At 42.4% G+C, this 23,693-nt stretch overlaps 1 protein-coding gene across 7 annotated transcripts in view; it reads left to right on the forward strand.

Moving 5' to 3' along the window:
* The window catches only part of MTOR (mechanistic target of rapamycin kinase), a 216,320-nt gene that overhangs the window by 186,856 nt on the left and 5,771 nt on the right, over positions 1–23,693 (forward strand). For 6 of the 7 annotated variants that reach the window (XM_089658401.1, XM_089658403.1, XM_089658402.1 and 3 more), the window contains exons 45-57: positions 2,475–2,597; positions 4,735–4,917; positions 6,415–6,549; positions 6,630–6,804; positions 7,990–8,125; positions 8,218–8,365; positions 8,444–8,566; positions 9,520–9,602; positions 10,627–10,699; positions 12,694–12,768; positions 14,433–14,568; positions 15,594–15,659; positions 21,802–21,882. In XM_089658401.1, coding sequence (XP_089514527.1) covers positions 2,475–2,597; positions 4,735–4,917; positions 6,415–6,549; positions 6,630–6,804; positions 7,990–8,125; positions 8,218–8,365; positions 8,444–8,566; positions 9,520–9,602; positions 10,627–10,699; positions 12,694–12,768; positions 14,433–14,568; positions 15,594–15,659; positions 21,802–21,882 — 1,537 coding nt within the window. The remainder of the gene's footprint in view (positions 1–2,474; positions 2,598–4,734; positions 4,918–6,414; positions 6,550–6,629; positions 6,805–7,989; positions 8,126–8,217; positions 8,366–8,443; positions 8,567–9,519; positions 9,603–10,626; positions 10,700–12,693; positions 12,769–14,432; positions 14,569–15,593; positions 15,660–21,801; positions 21,883–23,693) is intronic. The other variant, XM_089658405.1, reaches the window with a different exon arrangement.

Here is a 23,693-nt window from a genome sequence, read left to right on the forward strand (position 1 = left end):
TTTTGAGGATTTGTTACGTGGCACTTCCCATTAATTGCGCTTCAGTGTTAGTCTTTGTCCTGTGCTGCCATAATGAAGGAACATCATATAGATGCACTGAGCAAACATGGCTCTCCTGACATGTATATTGACTTTCCCAGTATCCAGCATTACCTCTTCGATCACTATACATCTCCCAAGCATTCAACATATCAAGCATTTGTTTCCTTCCCACAGTCCATGCTGTATTGTCATAACCACCTCCTTCACTACATTCGTGCAAACAGCTCCTTTTCTCCACAAATGTCCCCTTCTGATGGCTCTGTCCTCACAACCCCCTCACCCCGCCTGCACACTCTACTGTGATGCTCAGCTCTACTCCAAAAGTGTCTCCCCTTGTGCCTCTACCCCTGCCGCCTGCTTGCTGCACTCCACAAATGTCCTCCCTGCTGTCCCTTTCCTCCACTCCTCCTTTCCCGCATGCACCCTGCACTCAGCTCTGACAATCAACTGCACTGTGCTCCACAACTGTCTCCTCTGCCACCTCCATGCTACGCTGTCCTTTGCCATTTGGCTGTATCCTACTTGTGTCCCCTCTGCTGACTTGAATATAACAAAACACCCCTTGCCTTATATTATGGAGCTGAAGAAAGGGGGGTGGGGGTGTTCTGTAGTCCAGCAGGGGAGAACTCCTGCAAAGCTGGTGACACTGCTTGGAATTGTAGCATAGCACAAGCACTGCATTGTCAGGAGTAAGGAGCTCTTTGAGTTTCCGGAAGATCAGCAGTCTTGTTTTGTTTTTTCACTGTGCAGGCAGCATTTTTAACCACTTCCAGTCCGGACACTTTTACCCCCTTCCTGTCCAGGCCAATTTTCAGCTTTCAGCACTATCACACTTTGACAACTGTGCGGTCATGCAACACTGTACCCATGTGAATTTTTTAGCATTTTTTTGTGACAGATAAAACTTTATTTTGGTGGTATTTATTCACCACTCACTATGATTTTTATTTTTTTGCTATATAAAGGAAAAAGTCCCAAAATTTGGAAAGTGTTTTTCTTATAATTTTGCAAAAAAAATATTTCTTCATAAATCGTGGCCAAAATGTATTCAGTTATCTTTTTAGTCAGAAAAGAAATTACCTAAATTAGTTTATAACCAAAAATGATAATTTTTCAAAACATTTTTACAATTTTATTTTGTGGTTTGTTTTTTTTTTTGTTTTTGTTTTTTTTGTTTTTTTGTTTTTTTACATAATGTTACCCTAGCAGTACAGTGTCACCATAGTGACACTGTACTACTTGTGGGGGGGTGATGCTTAAAGGCTTTAAAAGCAATCATTTCTCTTTGGCTGCATTCTTGCAGCCATTGAGAAATACTGTGTGAGCTGTGATTGGTCACAGCTTGTCACATGGTACGAGGCTGTTGGGAATAGCCTTGTACCATGTGATCTCTGCTTACTACTTGTGAAATCTGGGAATGATCACAATGATGTCAGGAAGTGACTTCTTGCTTACTACTCTTCATGTGATCACAGATTGGCCAATCAGTGATCACATGATCGGGATCTCACACAGAGATCCTGTACAACAATCGGTGTTCTGTGTCCGGAGGACACAGCGGGCACCGGATTGCGGTGCTGTGCGCTCCCTGGACTGCTCCCGTCCGGCCCATGTGTATATATACGGCTGGACGGGAGCAGTCCAGGGAGCGCACAGCAGGTGGTTAAAGAGCCAAAACCTGAAGGAATAGGTATGCTTAGCAGAGATATACGAACTGTGTTTTTTTTTTTTTTTTTTTTTTTCTTTTTCTTTTTTTTTTCCTTTTTAAGCAAGCCTCTGGTCTGATAATACTTGACACTTGGGCCTTTGTGGCTGTGTCTGGTGTTGATTTTTACCGGAGTTGTGCATGTACATACCTGTACCTGTGATGATGATAATTTTATGGAAGTTTATGGGCTCACGTTCAAACCTTAAAGAATGCTAAAAGAGCGCTGATTCTTCAGGTTTCGTAGGCGATATCATGACGGTCAACAATCATGTGTACTAATTACATTTCCTAAACTATGTGCAGTCTGGCTAGTTGGTATGGGTCCATAAGGATTTCACAGATTTTGTAGCTGGTTTCTCTCAATTTGTAATCGGCTATCTTCAAAATATATATGCAGCCTTCAGGTTTTTAAACGTAGCTTGTTCAATTTTCAGACACATCTGCTTCTCCCTTGCTGTGTGAGTAATTGTTGTTTTGTTCTCATTATTGGTATGGGATGACCTTCTGTTTTAGGTTTTGTGTTTATGTCCGGGACTATTTAACTGTCCCCATGGATCCTCATTATAATCATGGATAAGAATTCCCTTCCTATGAAGGCAAGGCCTGCTGGTAAAGGATCAGGACTGCACGCGTGACCTTTTCCCAGCGTGGTGGAATTAGCACACATGTGGGCGGATCATCTGTGTTTTTTAACTTTTATTTGTTGTGCCTTTCTTTCCCCCAGGCTCTCATCTATCCACTCACTGTGGCCTCCAAGTCAACAACTACAGCACGCCACAACGCAGCCAATAAGATCCTGAAGAACATGTGTGAGCACAGCAATACGCTAGTACAGCAGGCCATGATGGTATGTCCCAATGCCAAATGGTCATCTTGAAAAGTTTGCTTTTCTTTTAATCTAATCTTTTTCCCTTCTTGCAGAACATGACATCACTTCATATGTAACTCGTATAGATAATTCCTTGACTGCTTTTGCCCCTTTCTGGGTTGTGATTGATTTAGAAAATCACACTAAATCCATCCCTTGCTGTATAGCAAAACAGGACTGTTCACTGCAGCAGCCACATACCCTGTATAATCGTTTAGATAAGGTCTCCTGCTTTTATTTCCACACTGCTGTTTTGTTTTCTCCTTACTGTCGTTAGCTGCAGATTAGAGTTGTGGGGTGCCCCTCTAACGTCCCACAATGCAATGCCTCTTTTAGACCCACCACGCATTGCAGAATTGTGACTCACGTCCGATTAACCATGATTAGTGTGCCCAAATGTAGAGCTTCCAGCAAGAGTTGACAAAAGGTTACTTTGGCAGAGCTTTGTCCTTGGCTTGATTGCTTCATTATGCTGGTTAAACTTGGAAAAATAACTATAGTCAGCCTCATCCCTCCTTTGAGATTTAATCACTTACGAGCATATTTTTGCCAAATGTCAGAAAACTTAAGGTGGTTGTAAAGGCTCAAGGTTTTAACCTTCAAACATTCTATGCATGAAGGCAAAATACCTGTGTGCAGCAGTGCTCCCAGCACCCTCCAAAACTTACCTGAACCCCATCCCGATCAAGCGATGTGCACGAGAGCCTCTGCGTTCATGAGTTTCTCCCTCCTCATTTGGCTGAGACAGCATTAGTAGCCATTGGCTCCTGCTACTATCAATCACAGTCAGTGAGCCAATGAGGTGATAAAAGGTGCGGGGCCTGTGAATGAGCACACTAAGCAGTGGCTCTGGAGTGAGCCTGCTCTAGTTCCCCCTTAGCAAGCTGCTTGCTCTGGGGGCACCTGACAGGAGGGAGGGCCCTTGAGTGCCAGCGGGGAACCAGAGAAGAGGAGAATCTGGGGCTTCTCTGTGCAAAACCATTGCATAACATATAACATAGGTGTTATTAAAGGATTTTTTTTTTTTTTTTTTTTTTAATATCCCTTTAATACAATATGTGCATGTTTGCGCCAGATGAATACTTCTGGACATAGTGAAGTAGGAATAACAATGAGAGTCCTGGAGCTTGCACGGTCAGCAGTATTGGCTCCCCTTTGTATCCTCTTGCACTTTTAAAGTCGCACACCCTGAAAAACACATTAAACTTGTAAAGGTGGTCATCAGTATCCATTTGTAAGAACCTCCTGCTCTTTGATAAAACTATGGACTTCTGAATTCAATTTTATGGACCTACTTTTTTATTTAATCATGGTTCCAGAGGGACCAGGCAAGTTCCAGGAGCTATCTTGAATGATTTAGATCAGTGTTTCTCAACCCTTCTTTGCTCAAGGCACCCTTTAAAATTATCTTGAGGAACCCCATTCTAATTTTACATAACGCAGCAACGTACACGCACATTGGACACCAAACATAAAAGGCGACTTTTAGTCTTCCAAAGCAAATAGACCTTTGCATATTGGTACTGTCTAGTATTCCAATGTTTCCCTCAGTTTCCCTCCCTCACCCAGGCAATGTGACCTCAGTGCTGATGGAGAGGGGGAAACTGTGCAGACACCCGATGTCCTCCTTAGCAATCAATGACGTCACTGGTTTGTAGGACACTGGTGGCTGGAAGGTTGTAATGGTGCACAATCAAAACCTGTGGCTTTGTGTAAATAAAGGGCAGGCTTCATCCATCCACTGGCTTCTATGCAATTTTTGGGAAAGTTCTGGGCTTTTTGCCAAAGCGCCCCTGAAGAAACCAGAAGGCACCCTGGTTAAAAAAAGGCTGATTTAGATAGCTGTACCACCCTACATAGGCTGGAGGTAGAGATGTAACTAGGAAATCTGCAAAGATGGAATAATTGTGTCATCCTCCTGGCTATTCAGTGTTGCAGGAGGGTGTAAATCACAAGGGTAACAGAGGAGAAGAGCAAATTTATCAGTAAAATTTTTTACATTTATTAACTTCAGCAGCTGTGTGTTTATCTGTCTTCAAGAAACTTTGCTCTGTTTTATTTTTTATGGTGTACAAGTGCCAGTCTCATTATTCTGTTGCTCCTCTTGTAATGCTAGGTAAGCGAGGAGTTGATCCGTGTGGCCATTCTCTGGCATGAGATGTGGCATGAAGGCTTGGAGGAGGCATCACGCTTGTACTTTGGTGAGAGGAACGTGAAGGGGATGTTTGCAGTGCTTGACCCTCTTCATGCCATGATGGAAAGGGGACCTCAGACCCTGAAGGAGACATCTTTCAATCAGGTGTGCATTTTTTTCATGACTGTTACAGCATGGATGGGAACTAAACATCAGTTAACACTCCAGGCAGAACAGTTGCATACCATTCTATTCATTAGCTATAATGTGTGCATTCATCTGTAATCCTTTTTTAAATGTCCATCATTCCCTAAATACCACCTGAAATTTTAAATTAGACTGACAATAAGACAGCCCTCAGTGGCTGATAAAGATTAGAAGAAAACAATAGACTGACAATCATACCAGCAGCTGATGCCATATCATGTTTCATGTTTTTGGTATTGTGCAGGTTCCGGCATAGTCCTTTCAAACTGTGTAGTTTAAACTCCCCTGAGGAATAATTGTAGCCTTTAAAAGGCAGTTTGACACTGAAAGGTAAAGCAGACACTGTTGGAGTTACCAGCACTGAAGTGGGAAAACCATAACCAATATTATTATTATTTATTATACAGGATTTATATGGCGCCAACAGTTTGCTCAGCTCTTTACAATATAATGGGAGACAATACAGTTCAATACAAGAGGGATAGGAGGGCCTGATCCTGGGAGCTTACAATCTAGGAGGGAGGGGCAAGTGGTACAAAAGGTAGTAACTGTGGGGGATGGACTGGTTGGAAGAGTAGAAGATTCCATTATTAGCTGAGGGCAGGATAGGCTTCCCTGAAGAGAGAGGTTTTCAGAGATCGCCTAAAAGTGAGCAGAGTAGGCGATAGTCTGATAAATTGGGGTAGAGAGTTCCAGAGGATGGGGGAAGCTCTGGAGAAGTCCTGGAGATGAGCATGGGAGGAGGAGACGAGGAAGCTAGAGAGTAGGAGGTCTTGCGAGGAGCGGAGAGGATGGTTTGGGTGATATTTAGAGACAAGATCGTTGATGTAATTTGGGGCAGAGTTATAAATGGCTTTATATGTTATTAATGTTTTTGAATTTTATCTGTTGGGCAATGGGAAGCCAGTGGAGGGATTGGCAGAGAGGGGTGGAGGACATTGAGTGGAGGCCAGTGGAGGGATTGGCAGAGAGGGGTGGAGGACACAGAGTGGAGGCCAGTGGAGGGATTGGCAGAGAGGGGTGGAGGACACGGAGTGTAGGTCAGTGGAGGGATTGGCAGAGAGGGGTGGCAGATACAGAATGGTTAGTAAGGTGGATGAGTCTGGCAGCAGCATTCATGATAGACTGAAGAGGGGATAGCCTGCGATGAGGTAGGCCAATGAGGAGGGAGTTACAATAGTCAAGGTGAGCTATAACCAGGGAGGGAATAAGTTGCTTAGTGGTTTCTGAGGTTAGGAACGGGCGTATCTTGGAGATAGAAGTAGGCAATTAATTTTACGGGAGGAATTTCCTGTGTGGCCATAGGTCCTCAATAATACCAGTTGTATGCCTAATAAAGAGAGTTTTCATTATTTGGATTACTTGCACTGTAAACTGTTGGACATCTTCCATATGTGTGTTCTCAATTCTCCCCCTGCCATTATCACATGACTACTATTCTTTCCTGCTCCGAAGGCCTATGGGAGAGATCTGATGGAAGCTCAGGATTGGTGTCGAAAGTACATGAAATCTGGAAATGTGAAAGATCTGACCCAGGCCTGGGATCTGTACTACCACGTCTTCAGAAGGATCTCCAAGCAGCTACCACAGGTAGATGTATTGGATGTTGTCATTACTTTGACATGGATGTGGTTTGTTTATTTGGTATTATATAGGGTTTTGTTTTCCAGCTAACGTCCCTGGAGCTTCAGTATGTTTCGCCAAAGCTTCTCATGTGCCGAGATCTGGAGCTGGCTGTGCCGGGAACGTATGACCCCAATCAACCAATAATACGAATCCAGTCTATAGCGCCTTCTCTACAAGTCATCACCTCCAAGCAGAGGCCAAGGAAACTAACACTAATGGGTTTGTGTTCTTTTTTTACTTACTGATAATATCTTTTACATATACTGTATGTATTATACATGCTCTTATAAGGGGCCAGCATTTATAACAATTTATCTCTCTCTGTGATGCAGAGACATTGGTTTGTGTTCATTGCACACCCACCACAACTGCTACGTGTAGGTTGCAGACTTTCTGCTGCATGTTTAGTTTTATAGTTTGTGGATTGCAGAACAAAAAAACCTGACAAAATTGGTCAGCAGCTAGGCAGTCTGCTGCCTCAAATGTCACTTTTGGGTAAACCCAAAGGCATAGTTTGTAGGTACTGGATCCACCGTCATTTCAATTAGACATTATAAAGTGTAGATTGTACTGTAGAGCGTGTTAGCTCTGGTTAGGTGCTTCTTGACCACAAAAGTTGGGTTAAAAACATCCTGTGTAAAATTCAAGGCTTTAAAAGGAATATGAGTGCCAAACCTATGGTTTTAGAGCCCAGAACAATTTGTTTCATCTTAGAAATCCAAGATAAATGGCTAACACTTTTATGTAGTTTGTTCAGCCCCCTTTCATCAGGGCTGCACAAGCTGTTTGAGAATAAAAAAAAAAAAAGCTGGGTTTTAAGGGGTCTAGGTGTGGGGGTAAAAATGCCCCTTCTTTTGAAACAGGCTTCAACAACTGGTCAAAACTTCTATTAATGTAGGCTTCATGCACAAAGGATATTTTTGCTGCTGCTTCTGCTTCTTGGGGCGTCAGGCTTTTTGTTTTTTTTTTCCTGCCTCTTCACTTCCCTGCATGTTAGCCTGTGTCCGTGTTCATGTAAACTTTTAGCAGCTTTTTGAGGCAGGAGAGTTTAGAGACAGAAAAAGTGTGTCCAGGAGCAGCAGAGCTTGGGCATAAAAAAACGCTTGTAAACACGTGTTAATGCTAAGCTCGTTTAGCGCTTGAGTGTTCATTTCAATGGCCAGACTAAGTGATTTATATTGGCCATTGAAATTAATTAACTCCAAAGTGCTTGACACCTCTTAAACGCTCGTAAAAACGTTAGACACTTTTATAAGCATCAGTTGTTTTTCTTCTGCAAAACGCTGCTGGCTTCTAGGAGAATTAAAAAAAAAAGAAAAAAAAAAAAAAAAGTCCTGTGTGCTTGAGGCCCAAATTTTCAGATGCCCGCTCCACTTACCTTGCATCTTCATTGTATCCCTGCAGGAAGCAACGGCAATGAATTCATGTTCCTGCTGAAGGGGCACGAGGACTTGCGCCAGGATGAGAGAGTCATGCAACTGTTTGGTCTGGTGAACACACTGTTGGCAAATGATCCGGCATCTCTGCGGAAAAACCTCAGGTACTGTCCCTTGGCCTTTCCAGCATTAGGCGGGCTACTTTAGTTGATGAGAAACTGCATGCAGGTGATACTGTTTTGGTGTGTCCCAACAGCATCCAGAGATATGCAGTCATTCCTCTGTCCACAAACTCAGGCCTGATTGGTTGGGTTCCGCACTGCGACACCCTGCATGCTCTGATCCGGGACTATCGAGAGAAGAAAAAGATACTGTTGAACATAGAACACCGCATCATGCTGAGGGTAATCCAGAGATCTCCATAGGTGGATCATTATGTACGTCATAACAGACAGGGCGCTAACCATGCTTTCTTCTCACAGATGGCACCGGATTACGACCATCTGACCCTCATGCAAAAAGTGGAGGTGTTTGAACATGCTGTGAATAACACTGCCGGGGATGATCTTGCCAAGCTTCTCTGGTTAAAAAGCCCCAGCTCAGAGGTAAGAATGCAGCGCCATAACGTTGATGATTTTTGCTCAAAAAGAACCTAAAAACTGATTTGGGGGATGCGGCTATCTTTTGAGCAGTTATTCACCTGGCTTCACTGCTGGTAAAATAGACTTGCCAGTATTCATAAAAAATGCCTCAATCTTGGCATGCAAAAGTGCAGACCAAGTGTTCCCAGGTTCCAAGCTCCACCCTCTGTAGTTCCTGTACTGCAAATACTGGGCAATTTGAAAAGAGATTGCAGTCCCATGCAGAAACACTGCGAAAGCCTGATGTGTGCAAGGTGTCTCATATTAAACCCAAATTAATTTTCAATTATAAGAACATTTTTTAATTTTAGCACAGATGAACTGTTTGCTTGATTGCATTAAAAGCCAATTGATTGATTTTACTTGCTGACCATTTCTGGTCTTAAGACGAAACTTCAGTCTGAACTCAAAGCTGTGTGTACCGTGTGGTGACAGAGCTGCTTAGATGTCTAAATATAGAAGAATGAAAATTCCATCCCATTTCTATAGAATGATCAGGTGTTCGTGTAAACCTAAACATACTAAAAGACATTCTGAATTTTGTTCCGTGTGTTTGGTCCCCCAAGTTCCCCCCCGATCAACTTCTGCCGAAGGGACGTGTTGGAAAGTTTCCCGTTGATCAGGGACTGCAGCCATTACTGCAGTTAATGCAGGACATCTGACCTGCATTTCTGTTCAAGATCAGGGAACTGGATCAATGTGTTAGTCTCCATTTTTAGAGGGCAGTCAGCAGTGGCAGTTTACACATTTCTCTCATGACAATTTTCCGTTACGACATAGAGGGTCTTGTTTGTCTGTTGAAATTGGAAGGTAACTGAAAAGACACCGGTCATTTTCTATAAATTGTGATAAAATGATTATAAAGGCCCCCGTGCAGGATTCCCAGATGTATGTTCATATTTCACTTTATCTTTCAGGTCTGGTTTGACAGAAGAACTAATTACACCCGCTCTTTGGCAGTGATGTCCATGGTGGGGTACATCCTTGGGCTGGGTGACAGGTAGGTGGTCCAGGTGGAAGCTATTACAGTGGTTAGTTCATGAGAGGAAGGGGTGGGATGATCACTTGTCTCCATCAAAAGCCTAGGTGACAACACAGAAGCACAATTGAGACACAGGATTACAGCATTGTTTCCATGTAACAGGAAGTACATATGCAAACTGCAGCTAAAGATATTAAACTTGACATTTAATATTACGTTTGCTTGTTAAATCCTATGTGCTGTTTTATATACTTGAGAATTAGAGTTCTGTTTTGAAGAACTATATTCTTGGGTAGAAGTATCTCGACATCATCTGGTTGGTCAGCACTTCATATTGTCCTGCCTTTGCTGCTGTGACCGCTTCTTCCTTCCTGGGGGGAAGGCTTTATTAGGTGCTGGAACTTTTGGGGGGAATTTTTCAGTCATCAAAGCAACAGTGCAGTTGTCATTGAGGCTGGGCAGTGTTGGCAGGCTTGCTGTCAGCTTTTTAATTAACGTTCAGGGGACTATACAGTTCAGTTGTGCCATCCTTTTCAAGGTCAGATCCAGCAGTGCAGAAATTTGACATACTGGCTTGTGGGTACTCTTGACGTTCTATCATAGTGTGTCGCTGTACGCCACCGAGCTTTTTCAACTGATGGTGATTGAATGGCTGTTTTGCTGCATGATACAACAGCCCTGAAGTGTTAATGGGCACTTCTGGTTTGTCAGTAGACCGTGTGTTGTAGTTCTACCTACCGGCCGCTGTCGGTGTAGGGCATGGTATTGAAATTGTTACACACCCAAAGTGTTGGATGTTAAAGCCAACCAGTGTTGCTCTGCAAGTGAGCGAAGATTGGAGGCAGTGGGATGGATAAATGCTATTAATCCGCTTTGTGTGTGTTTTTTTTTTTTTTCTATTATTATTATTATTATAAAGGGTCTCTGAAAAGTTCTGGTCATGTATGTAGTGGGAATGCTTAGAGTTAGGAAAGCTGGGGGTGGGCACTGGGTGATGGCTCTTAATTGCTGCTTTCTTAAATGCTGCCCTCTCTTCTTACAGACATCCTTCCAACTTGATGCTGGACCGGCTCAGCGGGAAAATTCTACATATTGATTTTGGGGACTGTTTCGAGGTGATCACCTACCTGTTTTAGTAGATCAATCTCTCTTTTTCCGTTCCCTTTGAATAACACTTTGTATAATGGTGACAGGGTTAAAGTGGTAGTAAAACCGCCACAAAAATTAAAATAAAAAAAATCTGGTCCTTGCAGGTTTAAGTCATAATGTACTAGTGTGCACATTATGGCACTTACCTGGACATGGAGCCCTCCAGTGCAGTGCTGTCATGGCTCCTGGGCATATCTACCTTCACCTGGTCTTCCTTCCGGGTTCACGGACTCCCATCTGTATGAATAGCCAGGGTCGCAATGAAGTCACTCCCTCGCATGTGTGTGGCAGCCCCGTCCCAGCACAGAGCTTTGAAGGTATGGCACGGGTATGCCGTCCCTTCAGAGTGCATGCATCGGTCATGTCACAGACTGCATTCTGTGTGAATATCTTCTAAACAGTGCAAGTTTAGGGGATTTTCACTTTACCTACAGGTAAGCCATATTATATGCATACCTGTAGGTACTTGTAAAGTGGACTTTACTTTCATGTTAAATGTAATTAATGAGTATATTTCATTATGAGGCCCCCACCTCTATATTGTATATGCATCACTAAGCATTCAGTGACATCACTGCCCTGTCCATTGCAGGCAATCAAGGAACGGGTTTGTTGTGCAGTGATGTAAGTCAATTATTGAAGAAATACATAAGCATCCAGGAATGGAGCCCTTTTAGTTTCTTGATTGCCTCTTCTTGGACAAAGTATTGTCCTAAATCTGATTAGGACTTTAAATACAATTTTACAATATTAATGTCAGCAGAATAATCGAGGGAACAAGACATTTAACATGAAGCAGATGGTTGGCAGAGAAAAGGAGTGGAGAGCACACTGATGTGACCCAACAGACGCAGATAGCTATTAAATAGATGTAAGGAACACGGATTTAGAATTTTCCAAACAGCACTAAAGACGACCTTCTCTACTATGTGTGCTTCCATTATGCTGCCTGACCTCACTAATCCAGACAACCGTTTTCTTCATGTTGGTCATGTCAACTAGACAAAAGTAAGTAGTCAGGTTTCAGGCCTAAATTAATCAAAAAGCTCTGTTCTAGATATACTGTAAGATACAACATTGTCTTGTTGCTTTGCAATGCAAGATATGGTGTCCTTACCTTGCACTGATAAAGGCCAACATGCCTGGAACATTGGTATGCAAGTTGGGATACTTTCCTGCTATGCATTCCCTACGTGGATAACTATCAGGCAAAAAAGTCAGGGGCAATCCATACATGAAGCGATTATCAACAGGAAGGCTTTAATTTATCCATCTCTGCAATTAATTTGAATATGTATGGCCACCTTGAAGAGATTTGGCAGGACAGAGTTAAATTCCTGCTCTCTCCGGTCTCCCTGTAGAGGTCCAGTACACCCACTGCTGAGTCAGAGCTCACCAATCAGCAGAGACCATGAGTTTTGGTGAATGGATTAGCTTTGACTCTGCAAAAGGCATAATGGACCTTTGCGGAGAGACAACTGCTTCCAAGCAGAGTAAGGGTCCTTCTCTGCAGTGTGCTGGCAGGTGATTGTTTTTTTTTTCTACTCAGGATGTGGTTGTTTACAAAAGAACACAAACTTTTAAACGTTACTCACCATTTGTTTTAATGTACCTGCAATGTCTATCAGATTTAAATTGAAAGTTCTGCTGGCCTTTATGCATTTACAGAGAGGGCTGTTAAATGACATACAGTCCTTAGTTCATTATATTTGTGGTCAGAACTGTTGATTTAGAACAGCCTTAGAAGTGTCTAATGCCCCCCCCCTCCAATAGTTAACCTGAAACTGCATCGGTGTGGAAAGTGTAATTCTTTGTGTATTTTTGTCCAGTTTATAAAATTTGAGGCATGTAACCCTCCCCCTCTACTGTTATGGTTTTCCTGGAGTTGGCCTTTAAGCTTCCAACATCCAAAATGTTTTCATGCACATAGAGATCTTAAATGTAATCGTTCTTATTTCAGGTGGCCATGACCAGAGAGAAGTTCCCAGAGAAAATCCCATTCCGACTAACGAGAATGTTGACCAATGCTATGGAGGTAAGGAGCATTCTGTTGACGAGTGCAGTTATTAACCACCTCCTGGCTGGGCTATTTATGGCACTTTGTTCACATGTAACAATCAGTACTTTTTGCTAGAAAATACTTGGCACCCCCCAAACTATATATATATATATATATATATATATATATATATATATATATATATATATATATATATATATATTTCTCAGAGGCCCTAGAGAATAATTTGGTGGGTTTTGCAATTTTTTTTTTTTTTTTATGCCATGGTATTTGCGCAGTGGTTTTTCAAAGGCAATTTTTTGGGGGGAAAAACGTTTTTGAATTTGAATGCAAAAAAAACAATACATAACCCATTTTTTGTAAAATAGAAAAGATGTTACACTGAGCAAATAGATACCAAGCATGTCATGCTTTAAAATTGCGCACACCTGTACAGCAGTGACAATGATGTGAATTTTACTATCCATAGGCAACACTTCAAAAGCATTTACAGGTTACTACTTTAGATTTGGAGGAGGTCTGGTGCTAGAATTGTTGCCTGTGATCTGACGATTGTGGCGATACTTCACATGTGTAGGTTGATCGCTGTTTGGGTGCGTGCAAGACCAACATTCACATGAGGCCGGGGGCAGTTTACTTTTTTTCTTTTTAATAATTTACTTTTTACACTTTTGATTTTTTTTGTTTTTGAATCTCTTTTATTGCTGTCACATGGAATGTAAACATCCCTTGTGACAGCAATAGACAAGTGACAGGTACTCTTATAAGACCCCAAATCCCTTCTCTGTGCCTAAACGTACTCTAAATGCCAAGATCGATATTTTTAAATGCTTTTTATTATTTTTTTTAAATGGTGCAATTTACTTTCGAGTGAACCGGAAGGGATGTCAGATCGTTTACTATAACGGCGAGGCGATGCGCCAGCTGGTCGCTCTGGTCTCCCTGTGGGATGAGACAGCCTGAGCAAGCCACGGGAGGGTGGGACGTCCCCTCCTGTTGATTGTAATAGCAATCGAGCGGCTAGACAGCCGCTCCGATTGCTATTACAAGAAAGCCAGCTCAAAAAAGGAAAAAAAAAAAATACCAGAGTGATGCCTGCAGCTTCAGGCATCATCCCGGTATAAGCACCAAAGGTCCAGCAACATACGGGTTCATCGCTGGACGGGAAGTAGTTAAAAGCTAAGTGCACAACTGGTAAAAAATGCACGTGATTTTGCAGGTTACGTTTTGTTTTTTTCTTTACACTGCAGCCTGCAAAGCAATGCACCCTTTATCAGTGGATCGTGGGTGCAATGCCGGACTCCTGCAGATAAGTGCAACTTTCTGCCCATACCTTCTTAAGTGCAAGAAGCATCCATGAACTAGCACAGTTGCTTATCAGTGCCCTGGTAGTTCATTGAGGTAGCAGACAAAACTTGTAGTTCACTCACAGAACTATGTAAATGAATGATGTAGTGATGTGGACGGAGGCCCACACAGCTGTCCTATTTTTAAAAAGTGGCACAGGTACAGGCAAAAGATCCCTGCCCGCTGTCATGGAAAGGGGGGGCGGGGGGGGGGGGTGGGACTACTCCAAAGTAACATTTTACACCCTAAATACTGGTGTAACATGTTACCAAAGGCATACATATCCTTTTAATGCCCGCTTTTATATGTTTGTTACTGTTCTTGATCTACAGGTAACTGGTCTGGATGGTAACTACCGCATCACCTGCCATACAGTAATGGAGGTCCTACGGGAACACAAAGACAGTGTCATGGCAGTTCTGGAGGCCTTCGTGTATGATCCTCTCCTCAACTGGAGACTCATGGATAGTGAGTATCATTGGGGTGGGGAACTATATCACATCTTCCTGAAAAGTTTCTGAAGATTCTTATATTCTGCGATTTGACATACTGAGTTATTGCCAATACTTGCACCTGTGTTAGATTAATAGTCTGTATCAGACTAGTACTGAAATATAAGCCAGTGTTCCTGTAATCTTCTGCCGCTGCTCTGACTATACTGGTTCCTATAGGGGTGTTAAGCTGCACGAAACCATGCTCACATAATTTCTAAGTCACATGCTTCCTTATATCAGCCAGCGTTTATAAAGTTCTCCTTGGTAAATGTCATTTACTCTCTGGGCCCTTGAAATATGCAAATTCTGACTCTCATGTTGGATGCAGTGCAGACCCAAGGCTGCAGTGCCGCTGGAAGGTCAGGATTTCCACACTGTAGGAGCTCTAAGGTTCTGCAATATTGTGACGTGGACCTTGCATCTAGGAGGTATCTTACCTATGCTGCTATTTTCCTCTGATTAAACGCACTTACAAGCCTAGTGAATCCAGCGTCATCCTCTTCTCACCTGCTGCTCTTTAAGCGCAGGTTCCATCTCAAACGTCATCTCCATCAGGAGCTGTAGTCCTCTTGTGAATTAGGGAGTCGTTCCTCCTCCTGATGCAGCGCCAGATCTGGCACAGCGTTTTTTATGGGAGAAGGTATCACGGGATTCAGGGTGTGGAAGCTAATGCCTCCTGGGATATGAGACATGGATATTCCAGGGGGCTCCAAGAGGACAGCGTGTACATGTCGCCTTCACCTGTAAGGAAGTTGGGGGGCTGCAACACTAAAAAAGAATATAAGGTGCTCCTTACTCATAAATGATACAATTAGTCTGTGTTTTTGTAAGGGAGAAGAAGGTCAACTATATATTTTGCTGTCATCTATAGACACCTGGCAGCGCCTGCTTAGTTTACAAGTATTTGTAGGACGACAGGTTAGCTTTAAAAGTGTTTTTCCTACTTTTAATATTCCATCTGTCAGTTTTTCACCACTCTACTGTGATGCATTTTTACAGCCAACATAAAAGGCAACAAGCGCTCCCGTACGCGGACAGATTCCTATTCTGCCGGGCAGTCTGTAGGTAAGTCCAGTCTGGTTGTTGGTTGATCTCAGCCTTCTGGTACTACTTGCCCCCTGGCAGCGGCACTTGTTTGCTGAATGTGTTTGCACTGTGCCAGCTCATATCCTGTTGTGTATGCCTATAGTCTGTACCCCTTAAAGATTTTTTTTGTTTTAATATATAACTATATGTTCAATATAACATTGTAGATTGAAGTGGTTGTAAAACTCAAACATGAAAAATGCACAAAGCATATTCTTCTTTGCCTTAATCCAAAGCACAGTGTGTCATTCCTCTCTGTTGTTTCCTTCCTCTGTCTGCATGCACACCAGACCATCTTGGGTGACAGCCCCACCCACCTCTGCACACAGCAGGTGACTGACGGTCCCAGCTGTCCATTCTTCCCAATGAGTCAGTGTAAACGGGGGCTGTCCATTCCCTCCACTCAGGTTTCAGGTCACACTGAGCTCTGAGGGGGCTTTACACTGTGCAGTGGGTGATGTCAGATCACAGCCCCCTGCTTTCTGGACCAAAGCATTGCACCCATGATCGGTGGATTGCTAGTGCGATGCCATGCTCCTGCAAACTCTTCCTCCAGCTCGCTGCCAGTACCTCTGTATGGACTTTCAGCTGGAGAGCTGAAGGAAATGTGAAAGGAATACAAGTGCACTTTTTACCGCACTTGTAGTCCACTGAGAACTACAAGTTATTCTACTGCGGTGGCAGATGTGACCTGTAGTTCATTCACAGATTTCTGTATATGAATGACACAGCTGTGCGGCAGAGTTCCACACAGCTATGGCAGATTCAAAAGTGGCAGCTGGTCCAGGGAAGAACAACTCCCACACGCTGTCACAGAGGGCGTTGCTTAGCAACATGTTACACCCTAAATACGGCTGTAACATGCTGTTAAAGCTGTAATTTGGTTTTAAAATGCATGTGACATGCTTGTGTATTTTTTTTGCTCAGTAATGTGGAAAGGTTCTGTCTGCACATGGATTCCTGGTGATTTGGGTGCAATGCAATGAGGGTTGAGGAAAACTTAGTGACAGGGGCCCTAAAGCACACATCTACAGACTGTAACCATCTGTCCCAAATCTTATTATATTTGTTAGGACATAAGAAACAAGTGAAGTAATGGGACTTTAAAGTGCCCAGTGTAAACACCAAGAAATTACAAGTTTTGATTAAATATCACATTTTTAAAAGATCTCCCACTGGGCTATATCAACTTCACAGTGGCATGTTACATCAACATCACATGAGATACTAATGAGCTATTCGAAACCTATCTTCAGTGCTCCAAAATTGTCAGATCTACAAATATGAAACCCCTAACGTGTTTCAACATGCAGATAACATATGTCTTCATCAGAGGATTTATTGTCACTGATGATTTCTGTAATACATGTATATATCCATGTTTTTCATAATAAAAAGACAAGAGTTTACCAAAGAAATATCAGCAATAATCAAAAACATAAAGCAACTCCCATCAAACAATGTATATCAGAAAAAGCTCCTAATAGGCTGTGTCTTCAATGGGTGTCCTCCAGAGGTGCACAAAAATATGCACAAGGGATAAAAATGGCCTGTCCAAAAATATAGTACACCTGTCTCAGTTCTAAAATAACTTGGTGATGCTAAACCCAGGACCCTGCATTCACCATATCTGGTCTCCCCGGCCCCTGCATTCACCATATCTGGTCTCCCCGGCCCCTGCATTCACCATATCTGGTCTCCCCGGCCCCTGCATTCACCATATCTGGTCTCCCCGGCCCCTGCATTCACCATATCTGGTCTCCCCGGCCCCTGCATTCACCATATCTGGTCTCCCCGGCCCCTGCATTCACCATATCTGGTCTCCCCGGCCCCTGCATTCACCATATCTGGTCTCCCCGGCCCCTGCATTCACCATATCTGGTCTCCCCGGCCCCTGCATTCACCATATCTGGTCTCCCCGGCCCCTGCATTCACCATATCTGGTCTCCCCGGCCCCTGCATTCACCATATCTGGTCTCCCCGGCCCCTGCATTCACCATATCTGGTCTCCTCGGCCCCTGCATTCACCATATCTGGTCTCCTCGGCCCCTGCATTCACCATATCTGGTCTCCCCGGCCCCTGCATTCACCATATCTGGTCTCCCCGGCCCCTGCATTCACCATATCTGGTCTCCCCGGCCCCTGCATTCACCATATCTGGTCTCCCCGGCCCCTGCATTCACCATATCTGGTCTCCCCGGCCCCTGCATTCACCATATCTGGTCTCCCCGGCCCCTGCATTCACCATATCTGGTCTCCCCGGCCCCTGCATTCACCATATCTGGTCTCCCCGGACCCTGCATTCACCATATCTGGTCTCTCACAGTACACAGAACATGGAAAGGCAATTATTATCGTAAATATAACCTGCTCAATACCTTTTCTCATCAGCAGTTAAGCAGTCGTGTGACTTCTATCAGTGTCCAGCAGAGCACTAGTTAAAGCTTGTAGGAGGAGTTTTCATTCTCCCGATTGTCTAGTGAGGCTGCATAACCCCTGACCCTCTGTCTGGACAGTGTTGATTGGCCATGTGCTGATCACGTGCACACTCCCAAGGGAAAAAAAAGCCTCTCCAGCAATACGCACCAAACTGAGCATGTGCAGATTGCCCCTAAGGCTCTGTGCTATTAGCAGATGGTTTGGGGACTGTGAAAGAAGGGGAGGATCAAAGAAGACAGAATCAAATATCCTTTTTACACAATGGAGGATTGCTGCATATTCAAAGTAATTTTACTGTTGTGGTTTTAGTAACACTTTACGTTATATTAATCAAATTAATGTGGTGCTAAAAGCTAGCAAAGTATCAGAAATGACAAGGAGGATGTTGTTCGGACATCCCCTATTGGCATTTATAACGTTCTTAAAAGGCGGCGAATTGTTCACTTCAGCTATCCTGGCCGGTAATGTGGGGGGCAGAGCTTGAATCCAGCCACCAACTTCCTGCCGCCAAATGGTGTTTCATAAAGAAACATGCGCAGATATTTATCCATATGAGGATTGGGGAATAAACCCTGTAAACACTGTTTGGGGTCCAGTGATAGTGAGGTTTCCATATGGTTGTGAAGAAATTGAAGGACCTGTGCCAAAAACCCTCGACTACGGGGACAATGCCAAAGTAGATGACTAAATGTATCGGAGCAATTAAAGGGAGCTGCTTTATATCACTTCTCTCAATTCCCCCCCAGATTATGTGACAGCAGATTTGAATACATTTTTATGCTTCTGAGGGGGTTTTTTTTTTATCTTACAGAGCAACCCACCATTTTTTTATTTTTGCTCAGAGCTCAGCTGTGATATGAAACTTTCTCAATTGTAACTGGATGGAAAAAGTTGGGCTTCAGATCACATTGTACTCTCACTGCAGCCTGCACATCTCTGTTTATCATTTGACAGATTAATCCATAAACACATCCTGCTTTTCCAGCATTGTGTTCACACTGACATAATCCAGATTCATGTACAACCACCACCTTGTGCTGTAACGTGATCACCGACACCGAATCTCCATAGTGTGCGGCTAACAAGGCCAAGCCCTGTAAAGTAAAAATTAATGACTGAGTTTCCATATTGTAAAATTAAAAATTCCCCGATAAACTCAAACTGCCAAGTAGATCTGTTTTATTTTTAAACACACATGGTATGTATTAAAGAGTTACATAACATGGAGACTCTACATCTGAGAATCAAAGACAGATGGAAGATTAACCTCTTGCCGACCGCTTATAGGTGGCGGCAGGAAAAGTGTGCTTTAACGCCAAGCCCGCCGTGCATGTGTGTCCATGACAACCTGAGGAGGTGTGCTGAGAGCGCCCTCCCTGCACACTGAGCTGTCAGTAACCACTCTCGGTCACGTCTTGTGACTGGAAGCAAGTGGGACGTGCTCCCGATCATGTGACCACTGTTAGAGCCAATCACAGTTGTCATATGATAGAGAAGCTGCACTGCCTCCCGGGTATTAAAGGCTGCCTGGAAGTGATGGGATAAAGAATATAATTTGTTAGAAAAAAAAAAAATTAGAGAGATAGATATATATATATATATAGAGAGAGATATAGATGGATATATAGAGAGAGAGAGATATAGATATATATAGAGAGAGAGAGAGAGCTATAGATAGATATATATATAGAGAGAGAGAGAGAGATAGATGGATATATATATATATAGAGAGAGAGAGATATAGATGGATATATAGAGAGAGAGAGATATGGATATATAGAGAGAGAGAGATATGGATATATATAGAGAGAGAGATATAGATATATATAGAGAGAGAGAGAGAGCTATAGATAGATAGATATATAAAGAGAGAGATATAGATGGATATATAGAGAGAGAGAGATATAGATATATATATAGAGAGAGAGAGCTATAGATAGATATATATATAGAGAGAGAGAGAGATATATAGATAGATATATATATAGAGAGAGAGATATATATATATAGAGAGAGAGAGAGGGGGGGGGGGAGAGAGAGAGAGAGATAGATATATATATATAGAGAGAGAGAGATAGATAGATAGATATAGAGAGATAGATATGGAGAGAGAGAGATAGATATAGAGAGAGAGAGAGATATAGATATATATATATAGAGAGAGAGAGAGAGAAATGTACGAGAGGCCAGGGAACATTACAATTTTTTTTTTCTAATGATTGTTTTGATGCTTACTAAAGTGCCTCTGTCAGGAACAATTCCTACATTTTAATAACTCATCCTGGTCATTAAAGCCCCATTCACAATTGCAAATGTGGCCATTTTGACGACCTGTGGGGAAACTCAGCAGGGTTCCCGGCAGCTGTTTGCAGCCGTTCACAGTCACTTATGCAGCAATTACCTGCGTATGATCGGCCCTGGATGCAGATAGGGAATGCTCGCTAAGTCTCCCACGGGTAATCTTACTGTCCTATTCCATTTGAATGTAGCCTTAATATGATGATAGAATTTTTATTTTATTATTTTCACCATATTTACAGGCTGTCCAATAAAAGTGACTGTCAGGGGCCTACGACAAACCGTAGCATTGCCCTCTGTGCTTACAACAGTCACTTTTTATTATCATGACATATTTTATTTTTTTGACACAACTGCTCAAGCTTTCTTGGGGGCGGGGGAGTTAAATAATCAATAGAATAAGAGATCTACTGGGTTTCAGGGGTTCAAAAACCCCCTTACCCCTTCATCAGGGCTATGGTACAAATGGATGAATATATAAACATTAAATTCATGTTTATAAGGTATAACATCCTTTTATAAATGGTCCAATAGTAATAATTTTAAAAAAAAAATTAATTAATACTCGTGAGCCACTAGAAAGGTGCTTACTTACATCAAAAATATAATATAGTGTAATTTGGTGTATTATATAATTATATTAGATCGCAGGATAATTCGTTCACCCTCTCTAGGTGTGTATCAGTTAACAATATATTCCAATATAGTACTGCGCGGTACTATATTGGAATATATGGTCCAATAGTAATGTTATGTTATGACAAAATGGTAGCCACACGTTATAAAGAACCCTTTTAAGAAAAAAGAAAAATTGACTGCCTTCTATGAAATAAATGAGAACCCAGGGCAATACACGGCTGTCCCAGGAATTTTGACAGTCACCTGACACTCTAAACTACGGGTGTCAAACTGGCGGCCCTCCAGCTGTTGCCAAACTACAAGTCCCATGAGGCATTGCAAGATTGACAGTTACAAACATGGCTCCCAAAGGCAGAGGCATGATGGGACTTGTAGTTTCGCAACAGCTGGAGGGCCGCCAGTTTGAAACCCCTGCAAGTCTAAACCATTCTTTAGACCAGCTGTCTGGCTGCATACTAGCTCATTGCTGCTTTGGGAATCAGGTGCCTTCACTACCTAGGCACACGGTAGTCCCCAAGCCATAGTTGACCTGACCAGACTATAATCTCTGGGCAGCTGAAAATTGGCTCCCAGCTGCTGATAAAATGGTGCACTGTTCCACCCCTGGATTCTGGTTGTTGCTGGTGCTTATTTACCTCTTGTAGGCCTGTTTTGTGTTACTAATTTTTTTTCATCATTGAGCATTCTAGGCCATCGAGATTCCGGTCTGATGTGTATATAACTACACTATTTTTGTTTTCCTCAGAAATGATGGAGACAGTGGATCTCGGTGAGACGCAACATAAGAAGCCAGGGAGCACCGTTCCTGAGTCTATACATACTTACAGTGAGTTTACAGTTTTTTTTCTATGTGGGGTGTACACTTGTATATTAAGCAGTGTCAAATTGAAAAATCAAAACCAAGTGTATGAAATCAATAGTGAAATACAAAATATCGCGCTGGATGCGGAAATAAATTAAATCATGTGAAAATAACAATATCATAACATCTCTTGCTGCCACTATATAATTAAATCCAATAAAATTTAAAATTAAAACCCACAGTGATGGTGTAAAAGTGGCGCACACACTTAGCAGTGATAAACTAATCATAGAAATAACAAATATTTCAAAAAATTATTTCTATGATTAGTTTATCACTGCTAAATGTGTACCCCACTTTTACACCATCACTGTGGGTTTTAAATGTAAAATTGAAGTCCGCATTACATTTGTAATAAAATGAAATAAAACGTAAGTTTCAGCACTTTTTAGAGTAAACCTATTATTCCAAATTAGCCAAATCCAACATTTTTCAAAAACGTTTGCAACTTTGGCCTTTTAGTATACATTTTACATTGAATATGTGGGAATTATTTTGGAATTATTATATTGGATTTTTATTTGTGCAACTGTTACCTACTGTCCTACATCCATTGATGATGTTTTACCATCTGACCCTATATCCAGTGCTGCCATTAGGTCAAGGGGGTGGAGGGGGCAGGGCTTAGATCCAAAGGTCAACCCTATTACCCAGGCAGTGAAAGGAATACTGTAGGGTAGTGATGGTCAATCGTGGGCTACAGTGAGCCTCAGATGTGGCCCCTGACATCATCAAAGGGCCACAATTAATATTCCGTGAATGTAATGCTGCAGGCAGCTGTCAGACTGTAGACATGTAACAGAAGGTGGTCCAAGACTACAGGTGTGCGACAAGAGATGTTCAAAGGCGCCAAACATGCTGTAGAGCTGGGGAAATGCTTCAGAAGAGTTGAGGTGGTAAACTACTGTGAGACTAAAACATAGTATAGTGTCTGCAGGGATCCTGAGGGCCACACAATTGCATCATACACCACGTACCTGGTTATGGGCTGTACAGGTCATCTACCAATTTAATATAACTGTATTAATAAATTATAACTCATATTTTATATACAAAAATATTAATGAGGATTTTGTGAGGATTCACCTAATAATTGGCAAAGGGCCGCAGGCTGGGCACTAGTGCTTTAGGGTCTTAGTATGCCAAATGGGTTCCCAGTGCACTGAAGTAGATCTATATATCAACTCGCTTAGAATTAACTGGTTTTTCTGCAGTGGTTTGCCATAAAATGTGAGCTGATCCTCCTCAGTTTCTAACTTCAGCTTGTTTAGTTTGGCAATAAAACCTGGAAACTGATTGGTTTCTATGCAGAGCAGCAGTAGATTTTGCGCTCTCCAGCTTCAGTAAATAACCCCTAATGGGCTTAAGCTGATAACACACAAACCATTTGAATTTTTTCAAAACCATAAATAGGCGCTTTCTCAATGAAATTACACCATATAAATAAATGTCATAACATGAAAGTTGAAATACAAATCTATATAAAGTGCTTTCCCAACACCACATGTAATAGTGACTCTAATACAGGGTATGGTAAAGTCCAAAAATTGTAAATGCATGAGAGTCCCATAGGAGGGTGTTGCATAGATCCAACAGGTTCTTCTACACCACTTGTGTGCAATGAAGGTGTTGACCTTCGCTATGGGTGGTCAAATAACGCTAGGGTAATCAAATGACATATGGATTCCCAACTGCAGGCTCTCATATGGCGGGTCTCCAGGCTACCCTTCTTGTTGTAGTAGTAGCTCTCAAAGAAGCTCAAAAATAAAAACGAA

The sequence above is a fragment of the Staurois parvus genome, unplaced genomic scaffold (genome assembly GCF_062004578.1).
Source record: "Staurois parvus isolate SC_StPar_1 unplaced genomic scaffold, SC_StPar_1.0 ptg001066l, whole genome shotgun sequence".
In the NCBI taxonomy this organism is placed as follows: domain Eukaryota; kingdom Metazoa; phylum Chordata; class Amphibia; order Anura; family Ranidae; genus Staurois; species Staurois parvus.